The sequence below is a fragment of the Haplochromis burtoni genome, unplaced genomic scaffold (assembly GCF_018398535.1).
Source record: "Haplochromis burtoni strain Fernald_Lab_line unplaced genomic scaffold, NCSU_Asbu1 Contig_144, whole genome shotgun sequence".
NCBI lineage: Eukaryota > Metazoa > Chordata > Actinopteri > Cichliformes > Cichlidae > Haplochromis > Haplochromis burtoni.
Window position 1 is genome coordinate 894,582 of NW_024582505.1, and position 15,234 is coordinate 909,815.

The 15,234-nt window shown below is 37.9% G+C and overlaps 1 protein-coding gene across 4 annotated transcripts in view; it reads right to left on the reverse strand.

The window, feature by feature from the left end:
* Positions 1 to 6,157: 6,157 nt before the first annotated feature.
* The window catches only part of pitpnm3 (PITPNM family member 3), a 115,567-nt gene continuing 106,490 nt past the window's right edge, over positions 6,158 to 15,234 (reverse strand). For 3 of the 4 annotated variants that reach the window (XM_014336715.2, XM_005932030.3, XM_005932031.3), the window contains exons 14-20: positions 13,989 to 14,105; positions 13,740 to 13,888; positions 13,383 to 13,532; positions 12,972 to 13,155; positions 12,675 to 12,803; positions 12,174 to 12,589; positions 6,158 to 9,675 (exon numbers count right to left, since the gene is read on the reverse strand). In XM_014336715.2, the coding sequence (XP_014192201.1) occupies positions 12,248 to 12,589; positions 12,675 to 12,803; positions 12,972 to 13,155; positions 13,383 to 13,532; positions 13,740 to 13,888; positions 13,989 to 14,105 (1,071 nt within the window). In that variant the 3' untranslated portion in view covers positions 6,158 to 9,675; positions 12,174 to 12,247. Of the gene's footprint in view, positions 9,676 to 12,149; positions 12,590 to 12,674; positions 12,804 to 12,971; positions 13,156 to 13,382; positions 13,533 to 13,739; positions 13,889 to 13,988; positions 14,106 to 15,234 lie in introns of all 4 variants that reach the window. The other variant, XM_014336714.2, reaches the window with a different exon arrangement.

The following is a 15,234-nucleotide window of genomic DNA, read 5'->3' on the forward strand; positions in this document are numbered from 1 at the left end:
GTGAAGGTAACGGTGGTCCCTGTGGTAATCGGAGCACTAGGTGCGGTGACTCCCAAGCTAGGCGAGTGGCTCCAGCAGATCCCGGGAATAACATCAGAGATCTCTGTATATATATATATATATATAATATATCAAGGTTTGTTGAATCATTCAAAGTGAATGATTCGACAACCTTGATCATTTTTCATGTCACAAAAGGATTGTTTGTGCACTTCCTTAATCTCACAATCCAAAAAAAGGTGAGTGAATTCCAGCTATAACTGTGCAGCTGGTGACAGGGAAGAATGAGCAAACCATTCTGCATGTCCTCCAAGATGCAATGGGCTCCGCTGAGTGTGACAACCTGAAGCCTTCCAGGCTTTACTTCAGCTAGATCAATCAGACTGCTGGAATGAGCGCCACGGATACCATGTGTTGTAGTGCCAGTGATTTGTATCTGTCAGTTATTATTTTCCAAAACACTGCTCTGGCTTTTGTGTTTGGAGAGTCCAGTTGACGACATCTCATCTAATTTTTCCTATCTGCCTTGCTGTGTCCCTGCCTCAAATCAATGAAGCATGCATCATTGCTTAAACTGTGAAGACTTTATGAAACAGTAACTGCGAATACTTTCGAGTTATGCTTATTCTTGTTTTTCACTGAAAAAACAATAAAAAAATTATTTGATATCTCACAGTTAACTGTGACATTTTGTTTAAGCCTTGTAACTCTATAAGTTTAGCATTAGGAATGATTGGATAAAACCATTTAGAACTGGATTTAAAGTTAGCCACTTTAATTATTTGCTAAGCAAACTTATACAGTGTATTTGATACAAATCTGAATAAGTCAAACGTCTGAGGAGACACTGTTCATGCATTTGTTTCTCTTTTAATTATTCACTTGTATTTTATCTCTCACAGTGCTGTGAGTGAAACAGGTTTGGTGTTAATGAGCTACGGAGCTGACAAAACATTACAAAGACAGCTCAAAAAATGTCCATGTTTACCTTCATTCGTTTCAAATTCAATACAGAAATGGCAGAATTGTAAAAACCATTCAGAGCGAAAAGCTGTTTCACATAAAAGAGACATCTTGCTTTAAGAGAAAAAACAGAGGATGCTACTTTTAAAGCTTGTCTCCACTGACTAGCATAACAATCAAAAAATATAAAGAGGATGAAAGGCTCCTAACCCTCTTTTGTTCAGAGCAGTCAGACCATTAAGTTCAGTAAAATATTGATAACTTTGGTTAACGATGACAGTGAAAGATGTGAGCTTTGCCATGAAGGGACACAGTCTGTCACATCTGATGCCAGTGAGAGCAGTGATATGTGGCTTCAGCATCTGACCCTCTCTCCCTGGGGGCATTTTGCATAATTGCTTTCTGAAATGCAATCTACAGATTCCCCCACCAAAAGTAATATAGAGCAGCGAGTTTCCAAATTCTTGTTACCCAGAACTGATTTCAGAGGATGGGTTGCAGGCTAATGTAACAGGATTTTGCATGCATCCAAGTGCCCAAGCTTCAAACCACCATGGTGTCCTCCAAAGTGATTTTGTGGCCTATTTTTAATCTTGCTGAAATTCATCACTTTAGTAATCTTAAAAACTTTCAACAAACAGTAAAACCACTTTACCCAGGATCACCATGCCTAAGGACAGCTACACTGAAAAACTACACTGGGTCTCATGAACTATAACAAAGTAATACAGTGACCATGCCCAAAAACTAAAGTGGATAAATTTAGATTTTGCAAGATCTGATAGTAAACAAATTTGACCTATGTAAAACAATAAAATTTAAGTCCAGGATGGTGCTTTAGCTAAGAATCTGTAGAGTGTGATTTACTTTATGTTGGGTAATTTGTGTTGCAAAAAGCTAGTCTGCCTGGCTCCAAGAAATCTTTCTCTACATCTCTTTTTCTCTGTCCCCGGGCTGTTCTTGAGTGTTCATCTATTCAGATTTTAATGCCTTCCTCATTGCTGTCATCCAGAAATCACCTGCTAGATCACAGGACAAATTAAACCACAGTCTGCTGTTTTGGAATGACAATAAGGCTGATTCAGTTGTGCGGCTGCTGTGCAGAGCTGGAGGTTGTGGTCATTGTTAAGTTGCTGCTAGGTAACTGACTTGATTTACTTTGCAGAGCATACGCTGCATAAACACGATCACCTAAGAACGACAATTTCTGTCTTACACAATCAGTGTGTTGTACTCTTAGATATGCATGGGGTGAAGTTACGTAGGAAACCTAATGAGCAGTTGTCTGAATGTCTCAACCCGCTGGGCAATTCTTTGATTGCACTTTGAATGTGCAACACGCTGAGAAAACTAAATTTGGTCATTCATTCACAAGTCATATCCATCAATCTTTAAAAAGATCCAGACTTTGTGGTCTGACAAGAAAAATAAAACAACACAGAAAGTCAATTAGGGTTGCAGAAATCCACTTTATGTAATCAATACTCATGTTGACATTTATTTTATTTATTTGTTGATTTGCAATAATTATTCATTTAATCAATGGAGTGAGTACAGGGAGATGCAAGGCAAACCATTTCATGTAAAGTGTTCCTAGCTGAAGCTATTTTGTATCTCCCATCTCTGGTTAGGCTCTTATATATATATTCATGTTAACATATTGTCGATTATCCGTTATGCAGTAACAGATTTTTGATAAATATATTTATGGGAAAAAGACAGAAAATAATTGGGTACTCTCCATAATTCAATAGCTCGTAGATGCACCTTTAGTAGCCATAACTTTAAGAAATCATTTTCTGCATTTTTTTTTTATCACTGTGGAAATTTATCCCACTCTTCTTTACAACATTGCTTTAGTTCATTGCGGTTTGTGCACAGCTCTCTTAAGGTCACACCACAACAAGGCCTTGATAATTTTCTTTTTTAGTAATTCTGCTCTAAATTTGCTGCTGTGCTTGGGATCATTGTCTTGTTGCTTGTCCCAATTTCAGCCAAGCTGTAGCTGTCAAACAACATTTGACTCTAGAATACTTGGTTAACTGAATGATTACAAGGGCTGCAGTTTCTGTAGCTGTAAAAAACAACAACAAATCATCCCACCTCCACCACTGTGTTTGCCAGTTGGTATACTGTGTTTGTGCTGATATGCTCCATTTAATTTGTTTTTCTTTGAATGTGGTGCCGATCATTATGGCTGAACATCTCCAATTTGGTCTTCCTTGTCCTTGTTCAAGATGTCTTTGTTCAGATACAGCTTTGCAAACCTGAGCTGTGCTGCCAGATTCTTATATAGAGGGAAAAGGATTACTCCTGGCAACCCTTCTATACAAGCCTAACTTTACCCTTTAAAAGGAAATTTTTAGTTTTTCATAGGACTCCATAGAGTCCTGTGAAAACTGTTTGTTATTAGTCACTGTGTATGTACATGGATTCTGTTTCACTTTTAAATGTGATGGCCTTTTAATAAATGTGGTAATCTTTTATAGCTTTGGCCTTATTTGGTTTGTTATTGGATGTTTAAATTTGGTTATTAAACAATATATATAAATAGAAATGTATATTCAATATATAATGTGTATATATATATATATATATTAAAAATATATAATTTAATGTTTCATCTGTGTTACTTTCATTTAGTCATAGAGGACCCCCCAAAATATATATGACATAAGACAAATGTATATGACAACATATGCAGGGTATTTTTAGCAATATATTCATATCAGAATGTTTATTTTTTGTTGTTGTTGTTTTTGTTGTTGTTTTTTTTGCTGAACTGAGAGCATAAGGACACAGATTAAGAGGCCTGTGAGCCAGAAACATTTGCCAAGGTTCACTCATACTTTCTGTAGCTCACTTTAATTTTCTTTTATGTGGATCGTAGATCTTGGAATAAGGGAGCAGTAGTTCTTCTTTTCAATGGGTGAATTTCTTGCCTGTTTTCCCAGACCATATGTTACTAATGAGGCTTAAATGTGGCTTTGAGAATCACAGCTCCAGCTCATTATGCCAAATGTCTGAGGTGAAATAAAACATTTAATAATGAGCTTACATATCCCCGTAACTGTCCTCATTGCCTTCAGTTTGATCAAAGCAGTTCGAAAATTTGATTAAATTATTGTTTTCAGGGTTTGTTGAACTGGAAAACTGAGTTCATGTGGTATTTCTGAAATATTTGTTTAAACAACGACATTCAACAAGCTGAACAATGGCTGAGTTATGAAAATGTCTCTGACATTAATATAATTGAAATTACTTCATGATAGGTTACCTCAATTCAGCTATGCAGAAATGGTAGCTTACACTAGATTGGACAGATAAAGTGCAGTAATTTGTATGTGTAGCTAACATTTAGGCATGGTTATTGTATTTGTGTAACTGTATATGACCTGTATGACAAATATTAAAACAAGTCTTTTCTATAATATGTCATGGCAGATAGGATCTGTACATATTTACATTTCAATATTAATCCCATATTATTGATCAGTTGTCTATCATTTGGTTTACTAAAACTTTAAAACTATTATTCGTTAGATTTTGGCTGTCCATCAGGTTCACATCTGTTGTCTTTAGTGAAATAACTACTGGATACACTGAACTTGATACATTAATGAAATTTTGTAGCTACATTCTAATGGTGTGCTCTAATTATTTCGATAACTTCACATGGTGCCTTGCTTCAGTAGAAACCTGCAACATTAGGGATATTCCCCACTAGTATCTTACCTTTGAATTTTGTGTCCAGCCATTTTACATGTGCTCTGTCAAGGTAAACAGTTTCTTGGTCACCTCCCTGACTAATGCCCTTCTATCCTAACAGCCCAGATTGGTTGGGTGGTCAGCTTTACAAAGAGTCCTGGTGGTTCCAAACTGCTTCCATTTACGAATGATGGAGGCTTCAGAGGTCGCAGATAATCCCTTTGATTTCATGGATTGGTTTGTGCTCTGATGTGCACTGTCAACAATGGGACCTTATATAGACAGGTGTGTTTTTCCAAATGATGTCCAATGAACTGTTGTAGAAACATCTAACAGATGGTTGGTGGAAATAGGATGTGCAAGAGATTTTAAGTGTCAAAGAAAAGAAAAATAAAAGTGAATACTTTTGTTTTTGGAATAAGATATATACATGACAAAATATGGAACAAGTGAAGACAGATGCATATCTTTCATGGGTAACTTGACCCACTATTTCTGAACATGTGAAAAACTAACCATTGTTTTGCTGTTACTGTGAAGTATTTGGGAAGAGCTGGGATTCTGATGCATTTACAGCTATCTTTGGGGTGACCAGCTATTTAAAACCTGTAAACACGTATGAATGGATTTCAATTCTGTTTGGAATATCATAGCAAAAGATTTAATACTACAGTAGCGGAAAAAAGGACTGCATTTGAGTTTTGGAAGGGAGAAATATGTGTTACATCTGAAGAGGGTAAGACTTCTCAACAATAACAGACATAATAAATTTGAGAAATCTTGGAATCGTGTGTTAACATTTTTGAATGGAAAAAAAAAAATGCTCTGTGTGAGCGTGTGTTTCTGTGTTACGTATTTATATTGTGTCTATACAAGATGTTGTGGCTATTGTTGTCAGACGTGCTGTTTGTCTTCCATTCGAAATACAATAAAAATTCTCCTTTTATCCTGTTTTCACCTTGTCCTGTTTTTTCTCATTGTATTTCCTTGTTCTGTGCTATTGCTGATTTGTTAAAAAATAATAAAAGAAAAAAATGAATAGAAATATTGACAAAAAAAAAGTTCAATTTTGGCTTTAGATGCAGTCAACAAAATCTGCCACAGTGTAAAAACTGTCAATGAATATTCAAACTCAAAGTCAGCAAATTATTGACTAAGCTGTAACCATTGTGTGGGGTAGAATAAAGTCCACAGCTTATTACAAATAAATGCGAGTATTGCATAAATATTCTGCATGATGTAGGCTGAATTACACTGATTCATGTTGTTTAGAAAGTTAACAAAAATAAGTTTGAATGAGATTTAAAAGTTTGACTTGCAGCAAGCCTTACAAATATAAAATAAGCGATAATAAGATCTGCACTCAGCTCTGATGCCCTTCAGTAAAGCACCTGACCTTGAAGAAGCTTATCGGAGGTGATTCACCCTCCGTCTCCAGAGATAAGGGGGATGTGGAATATATAATAAGACACTCCTGCAGCAAAGCTAAATTCTTCCACTGTGAAATATCTTTATTTATGCACTAATGAAAGATGGACTTAGTCCAGTAAACACAATAACATGTTCATCATCATCACAGGGGATATGTACAAAACAACAAACGTTGCAGCACTGAAACCAGGAGTTTTTCCCCCTCTTTGGTCAAGAGGGCAATGTAAAAAACTAAGACTTCAGAATAAACAAGAGCTATTTTCTTTAAAAGAAGCTGTAACACCAAGTTGAATAACTGACTATAGTCATACAAATTGTTAATAAATGGCAAATTAGGTCAGTACCCAAGACATAATTTGGAGAATACTAATTTGACAGCATTAATTAGCACTTAGTGAGAGGTTAGTAATACGATGCTCCCTCTTTTGTGTTTTTTCTCAAAAACATTTTTTTAATTAACTAAAAACTGTTTAACATTTTATTGGAAAAATGGAAACTAACTTCACTCTTTATTAACAATTCTCTGTCGATGAGAGTATGGACCATACAGGTAAGAGTATTTTCGCTCTTTAGATATTTATTATAAATTTACTGATTTGGATCTTGCTCACTGTGTAGTATCATTACAGCATGTCCACGAATCATCATTCCCCACCTTTTAACATTAAATACTTTGCTGTTACATGACATTGTCATGCTTGTGTTACCTCAAACGTGGCAACTGATAGTTATTGCTTACAGCATCCAATCAATCTCAGAACAGCCACCATCTAACCATTAGATTATTATTTGCCATTTACTAACACTGTTGTGGTGAAATTCCAACTAGATTTTCAGTATATCCTTCAGTATATTCTTTGTACATCAAAATAAAACGCATGTTTTGTACACTTTGATTCACTTTGATAACTGTGTGCACATTGACTGGAATGATTGGTATGCTTTAATATGAACTGTTTAAATACAAAACAAAACTGAGTAATTCAGCATTGAATCTGAGATAATATACAGTTACCAGCTAATGCTAATTGGTGCACTGTAATGACGGGGCTGAACTACAGGGAATCATACATACTTATTAGTGATCACTTAATCAACTAATGGACCGTCAAAGGCAGAGGAGTCAAGAATAGATCCAACCTGGCTTTCGTGTTCCGCTCCATGCAGGTTTTAAGTTAAAACAAGACACCCAAAGAGCTCATATGGTTTTTTTACTTTCAAGGTAAGCATTTAAAACCTCAACCAAGTATCCCCCTGATGCCCTGCTTAATCTAAGCATTATAAAAAATACATGCTCCCTTCTGAAAAATCGGCAGTATTGAGCTGCAGTTGGATCGTGCAGATATATTAACACTGGTCTGATTTTTCTCTGCAGAGGCATTTACTTATCATAGCTGTCTTCATGTTCTCAGTAAGTACAACTATACAACAAATGCCACTAAACTCACACACTCATACACACATCCACACACACACACACACACACATATATACTGTATCTGATCAACTAGATAGAATGCACTTTGTCATGAAGTAACAATAAAACTCAATACTTTGACAAAACAAATTATTTTGTATTCCTACACAACATCAAATACAGTTTAAGGCAAAAATCAACAATTCTACAAGTAAAACAACCAAAAATTCAAAAACATACATCGAAAATATTTCTATTTACAATATTTGCTCATAGAAAAATATGTTCAACTTGCACAGATTTTTAAACATGACCACAATAAGACTCAATTCAACCTCAAGTGCACAAGACGGCATCTGATTTTATCACAAATCTATTGGGTCCAGGGCAGCTGTAATAAATGGACACAAGGGCATCCTGGTAGAACCGATTGTGTCTATTATACAATTCTGCGAGCTACACAGCTAACATTGTATTGAAATTTTGGGATTAAATATTTCAGAGAGAACTTGGTTTAATTTTTACACTTTCAGATACAAGAATGAGACTCAGCACAGCACAATGTGTGCACTTATCAACTGAAGTGGCTGTGCCATGAGCATTTGTTGTGGTTGGCTGGAGCCACACATGTTGTCTCTAACTAACTCTAATCTGACATTGCCTAACAGCTGGGGGATGGCCAGCGGTTGTGGCCCATTTGTGTTCTGCAGTGACCTCTACTTGCAAAGCAGTTACAGACTTTATAAGTCAGTTAGTTAAACCAACGCACTGATGTTTTTTGTTTGAATGTTTGAAAATAAGAGGACATATTTAAAGGTTTTTTTATTCAGATATAACAACTTCTATACATAAGATTTTATATAATCTTGTCACTTTTAGCACTTATTACCATGATTACTAAGTCTGCATGTCTTGTATAGTTTGATGCTATCCAAAGTGAGAATGACACAGTGTAAATGATAAAACACGTTTGAGATAAAAGTTATTTTTCCATGTTCTTTGTCGTGTTACTTTTTAGTGACATGAAGAAGCAATGTTGAAATATTTAAGCAGCAAATATTTAACTAGTTAAAATTCTGAATTTGACTGCGAAGAGTGTGGAGGTATTTAAACCCTGAAAAAGTGCACTGCAACTACCAGTCAACTACCAATCAATACTTGCTATTCTAATTATGCTTTCACTGTAATGATTTAGGCAAACATGTTTTGATCACCTTTTCACGGCTGTGTCTATCAATCAGAAAACATTTTCGGTAAAATTAACACTTTTCTATGAACTATTTATTCAGTTGTTCAGTAGTTACAGTAACCAACAAGCAGTGACAAGAACTACAAATACACCAAAATGCATCTCTTTGTTTCTGAAGCTCGAACTGCAGCTAAATCGAGAGCCACTGCTTGGTAGTGCAAATGCAACCTCGGGGGCCGAGCCGTGCACACCACAGTACTTCAGCGGCTGCGGACCAGGTCTGAGGCAGCTGTCAGGTGGCATGTTCTGCCTGACTGGTTGAAGGGGAGGGCGTGGGGGATGGGGGTGGGGTTGAACTAGTACTAAGCCAACCACAACGTGAGGGGAAACATCTAACAGTGTGAATAAAATAGAGGCAGAGGCAGGAGTTCAGAGAGGTTGGGTGTTTGGCGCTCTGGATTGCAGAGATTGAACTGAAATGTCACAGTGATTCTGTGTCCAGAGGCCCACACTGGGATAATGTGTGTTGAGTATTTACATCAGTGGAGTCAGTGCAGAAGTCATTCAGCGTGACCACCTCTCAGCACAGCAGTCTGAATAGGACCGTGGTACGTGCAGCATCTGTTAATCAGCTGCTAAGGCTGGAAAAGGGTCATAATAGCTTCAAGGTAGCCACAATCATCGTTTTTCATCCTCTGGAGCATGTGTGTGTTCATAAATATGTGTGTACAGTAACACTTTTAATTACATTCTTAGGTTTGACAGTGAGACACAACTGAAGCTTAACACAAACGTTGACAAAAATTGCTGCCGTCCTTGGCAGCTGTTTCAAATTTAAGAAGACCGAGTGACCTTTTCCACCGAGCAGGTCAGGAAAAGGACCGAACAGGTGGCGAAGTGTACAGGGCCAAGCAGGAGGTAAAGAACAGGAGGATCCAAAGTACACATAGAGTAGGCAGAGGTGACGCTGTTAAATGAGAGGAAGGAGAATTAGAGTTTTACTGTAACGCAGTTCTAATTTCCCATTTGCACAACTCAAATTGCACAGACAACATTTCTAAATCAATATATGAGTGGATTTCAAGCATTAACAGACATTGCAGTTGAGCTTGCATAATCATTATCATGGCCAGATCTCCATTCAGTTCTGCTAGGGAACTGCTGCTAATAATAGCACCCATTACTCTGGTTGCCACAGGAATATGTGGTATTGAGAAAAAGAGAACGATTATTCCCCCGTTGTTCATTTTTCCCTTATTTTGTGCTCTTAGACTTATTTATGCATTTAAATTCAAAATGGCTCTCTGACTAAAAACATGAAGACTGCAAGTCAGATCAGATACAGCACAGAACATCATTTAATCAAGGTGGACGCTTATTGACTTTGCTGGAGCTCAACAGAAGTGAACAAAATCAATCTGGGTTTGCGTCATGGCTTTGCAGAGCCTCGCGCTGTTAAGATTAACACACAATGCAGGGAAGTAAAAGGTGGAAACTTACATTATTCAATGAGGATTAATGTGACAGTAAATAAAACATTACTTCGCAGACGTAACATGAGGAGGTGTATTACAGCAGTCTGATCATAGGCTGTCTGAAAGAGCCTGCCTGCAGTTTGAAAGTGTGTGAAAATGTTTAATTTGCAGAACACACAACACTGATTTTCCATTTTGCACAAAATGACAGGGCCACAATTAACTCTCACAAAGTGATACAAAGAGACTGGCTTTAATCTACACTAAATAATAAAAATTGGGGGACCAATGCATGCCACTGTTGTGCTGCTGAACACTCTACTGATGTTCAGTTTTAGGTTGGACTAATGGTGCAAATATTGAACTCTTTCTGCTTTCAGATCTAACAATGTTTTTCTTAATGTTCTTCTCATGAACGTTTTAAAAAAACAACACTAATCTGCCAAGTACTCCTTTGTTGTGATTTGATAACACAGACAACTAAAATGCTGTATTTTGAAAAGCTTGGACACTGTGGAAAAACTCAAAATAAAAACAAAAATGCAATGATTTGTAAATGTCACAAACCGATACTGTATTCACAAAATAAATGTTTAAACTGAAATAAATTACTATATAAGAAACATAGTGGCTTGTTTTGAATTTGATGGAGCAACATATTGCAAAAAACACTTGGGTCCAGGCCATATTTATCACTGTATAGCATTCCCTCTTCTTTTAACAACAGCCTGGGAACTGAGGAGACTACCTGCTGGTCTTTTAAGAGAGGAGCATTCTCCCAGTCTTATCCAATGTTAGATTACAGCTGCTCAACAGTTCTGGGCTTTGTTTGTCATATTTTCCTTTACATGATGCTCCAAATGTTTTCATTTGGTGAAAGGGCTGCACGGTCTTGCTGAAATATGCAAGGCCTTCCCTAAAAAAAGACATTGTCTGAAAGTTCCTGTTATTAAAAATTCAAAATGAGCTTTTATTTTTCTTATTTTGGGCGACCGTGGCTCAGGGGGTTGGGAATCGCATCTGTAACCGGAAGGTCACCGGTTCGATCCCTGGGCTCTCTGTCCTGGTCGTTGTGTCCCTGGGCAAGACACTTTACCCTACTTGCCTACTGGTGTTGGCCAGAGGGGCCGATGGCGCGATATGGCAGCCTCGCTTCTGTCAGTCTGCCCCAGGGCAGCTGTGGCTACAACTGTAGCTTGCCTCCACCAGTGTATGAGAGTGAATGAATAGTGGTATTGTAAAGCACTTTGGGTGCCTTGAAAAGCACTATATAAATCTAATGCATTATTATTTTGTCAAATATGTTTTCTATGTTCTATTTTGAGATTTCCAAATTATTGCGCTCTTTTATTTACATTTTACACAGCGTTGCAACTTTTTCAGAATTGGGTTTGTTTATCTGAGACAACAGAGTCGACCAACCCAGAGGTGAAAGGTTTTCTCTATGTCACGTATTATTCCAAATGTTCCCTATTCAAGATGGATAGGCTAACAGTTTTCCTTCTGTTTTTTCCTTTTGTTTACGTTATAAGGTGTATGAGAGTCTCATATGGCTTTATGAGATTTGTAAATCATTCCATTCTGTTTTTCTAGCTCTGGACGGATCAGTCTAAGAGACCTGTGCCTCATTTGTCTGTGTTATTTCTCAGACACACTCTGCTGCACCTAACCACTGCACGTTAGCAAGATTATGCATAATAATCCCTCAATTTCCTAAGAAAACTGTCTTTCCATTTCAGCAAATATGCATGGAATATTGAACCAAGTCTATAAAGGACAGTCTATAATCTGCAAAGGGCAGTAATATACTACACAATATGGGGCAATAATTTGTTTTGTTCAACCTGTAGCTTGTCCAGGATATACCTCCTTATAATAGGTCTCAGAATCTTATATACTGTCCTATACTAGCAAAATTGCAAAAAACTATAAGAAAAAAGCAAACAACAAATTGCAATGTTATAACCTGGAATATGGAATAAGATGTCACCTTGGCCCTGGACACTAAGACCCCTTTGTTCTCCTCTTCTGTCCTCCAGCAATCCTTTCATCTCTTGTCTCTTGTCAGGGAGTTGTATCTCCGCGATGCATGGAGGCTCGTCCCCAAGCACCTTGTCCTTGCCCTTGCCCTCCTCCTCCTCCGCCTCCCCCACCACCATGATCCTTATCCGATTCTGGTTGGCTCTGGGCTCGCTCAGGCTTAGGGTTGGGTGTGCACGGGGGGTCAGGTTGTTGGACTGACATGGTCCTGCGCAGGTGGGTTCGTTTACACAGAAAGTCAGGCTTCGCTGAGAGACCGAATGAACCTTTCCTTAAGACCATGCGAACTGAAGGAGATTTCTTAGGTCTGGCTCTGTGCCCAAACTGAAGAGTGGAGAGGTGCGCTGCATAACCTTCGCTCAGGAACTACACATACCACACAGGCAAAGAGTTAGAAAATCTGACAAGGAGAAGTGAGAAGATCAAAGTACATAAATGTAAATTGAACTACCTGGCACTGATTTTGGTACTTCTTCGAAGGTCTGCCAACAATATAAATTTGTGAGGGGCTGAGGCCTAGCATGTTGTAAACAGAAATGTCCTTCATGGAGCCATAGGCAGAGTTGATCTTAATGTGACACTGGTGAAAGAGAAAATAACCAGTCACGCACGTGTGACATTTTGATTCAGCACATCCCAAAGCTACAAAATTGTGAGTGAGAGAGTGAGAAAGATCTCACCGTACGGCTTGGACCAAAAGGTCTTATTTGCTGTATATGTTAATGCCTATGTTAATGTCAGGATTTACCTCCTGGATGAGGTTCCTGAGGAAGATGGTCTTTTGTCGCAGTGGGTCATGAACTAAGCCCTCAGAAAAAAAGATCATCCCGTGGGGGAAATTGTGCTGCGAGAGCCAGGACACCACACGCTGTTTCTGCATATCAGGACGGCCTGTGATGTAGATGATCAAATATCCCAAGTCCTGCCAATGCCTGGATGTGAATGCATAAAATCAAGCACACATCAAAGTGAATAATTGTATCATGGTGGTATTATCACAGAGAGGATGCGCATAAATCCTTAAAACACTGAGAGCTCCAACAAAGCACGCGTATTGACTACTGAATTTGTATTTTCCTGTGAACCCTTCCACCTTCTCAAGATTTACATGTAGACATACAACCACACGCATGTATAATCAAAAAGGGTAATCAGTTACCTGACCACATCGACAGCTCCAGGACGGACCTTGGGGTCGCTGCCCATGATTGACACACTGGCAGCAAAAGAGCCATCAATGCTGAACACAACACACTCCATGCCCCTTGGTAACACAGTCAGGTAGGCCTCTGCACTAGTCTGATCCCCCCTGTGGATTGAAAAAAGGAGAAACTACATATTAAAAAAAAATGAGAACTTAGTTGTTACTCCCTTCATGGCCACTATTTATGCAGCATTATCCAGCAAGGAGCTCATACTCCAACACAGAGCATAAATAAATGAAATCTTTCTCTTCTTTCTACATCTTATTTGATAATACAGCGCTTTGTAAAGGGAATGCCACATGGATGCTTACTTGACTACCATTTTAATGGGATATACTCCTAGGCCAAGCTTCTTGGTCTTAGGTATTGTGTATGTGACTCTGCCACTGCTGTTGGTCACCTCTGTGTCAAAGTGCACCCAGCGGCCCGACTGAGGCTGTGTCATGAGCAGGATATCCACCTGAGAGGGGCAGGGGTATAACACATGCGATTAATTGATTAATGTCAGCCTAACAAAGAAACGCACACGCATCAACATAAATCATATCGCTGTTTTTCACCTTTTCTCCAGTCAGAGTGACCATATCCAAGGGGCCATACATGAAGCGACCAACCAGAGTCTGGGGTCCATCCTCGGTGGCAATGACATCATTCACCCTGTGGTTTGCTGTGACGTTCTGCAGTTAGTGACAAGAACTACCTCCATTATTCAGGACACAAATGTAACACGTAAGCCTTTACAGCAACAACAGTTTGTCTCTGGCGCGCTACCCTGGAGTAAATTTTATGACTCATGCTGAAATGTGATTAGAAGTAACAGAAAAAAGAATCAGTGTCAGAGTTTAAATTAAAAAATTTAAAGGATATTATTGCATAAAAAATATATCTAAATGTGCTATGAGCAACATTTAAACATTTAACAATTCATTCATTCATTTATATGGTTAAAGAACAGTCTGCTACAATTGTTTGATGCCACGTTTGACGTGCTCGATAAATGTGTGGCGTGCCTCAAGGGTCTAACGGTGCTTTTTAATCTTTGTTAATCATTCTTCAAATATCTGTAATTATTAAACTAGGCTTAATGCAGTGAATTATTACTCTGCTCTACAGCTGCTGTAAAAATGGTAGAAAAGAGTGCTTTTACAAAACATGATGATGCCCTCTTGAAACTGTCCTTCGACCTTTTAGATGTAAAAACTCATAGTTATATCATTACATCCGAAAACACATTTGTGCAAAGGTTCATTATTATTAGTGCACCATTAAAATGGTAAATGGCCTGTATTTGTATAGCGCTTTACTAGTCCCTAAGGACCCCAAAGCGCTTTACACAACCAGTCATCCACCCATTCACACACATTGACACACTGAATCCTTAAAAACACATATGAATGCTCTTTTTCTAAACAAAACAGAAAATGACATTACTTTACATTACTATATACAAAGCATGTATAAAGACTTTACATCCACTTTATTTCTGTCTGTAGCCTTTCAATTTAAAAAGTTAATAATAACAAGGCAAGAACATATTCCCCACATTTAAAAGTAAATAGTTTAGCACAAAGGGAATTTGTCAGATTAATTACCAGATGAGAAGGGATAAGATATAATACACATTCATATCATGCTAATTTATTTATTTATTTATTTATTTTGCCTGTCCCATTTGGTTCTTTAGCCGTCAGAATTATTGTCTGAAAACCAACAAGGATACCCAATGGATTTACTTTGCCAAATGGATCATCACGGCCTTGCCGTATTGGTCCATTTGATCAACCTTTGTTGTTATTATTTATTTTC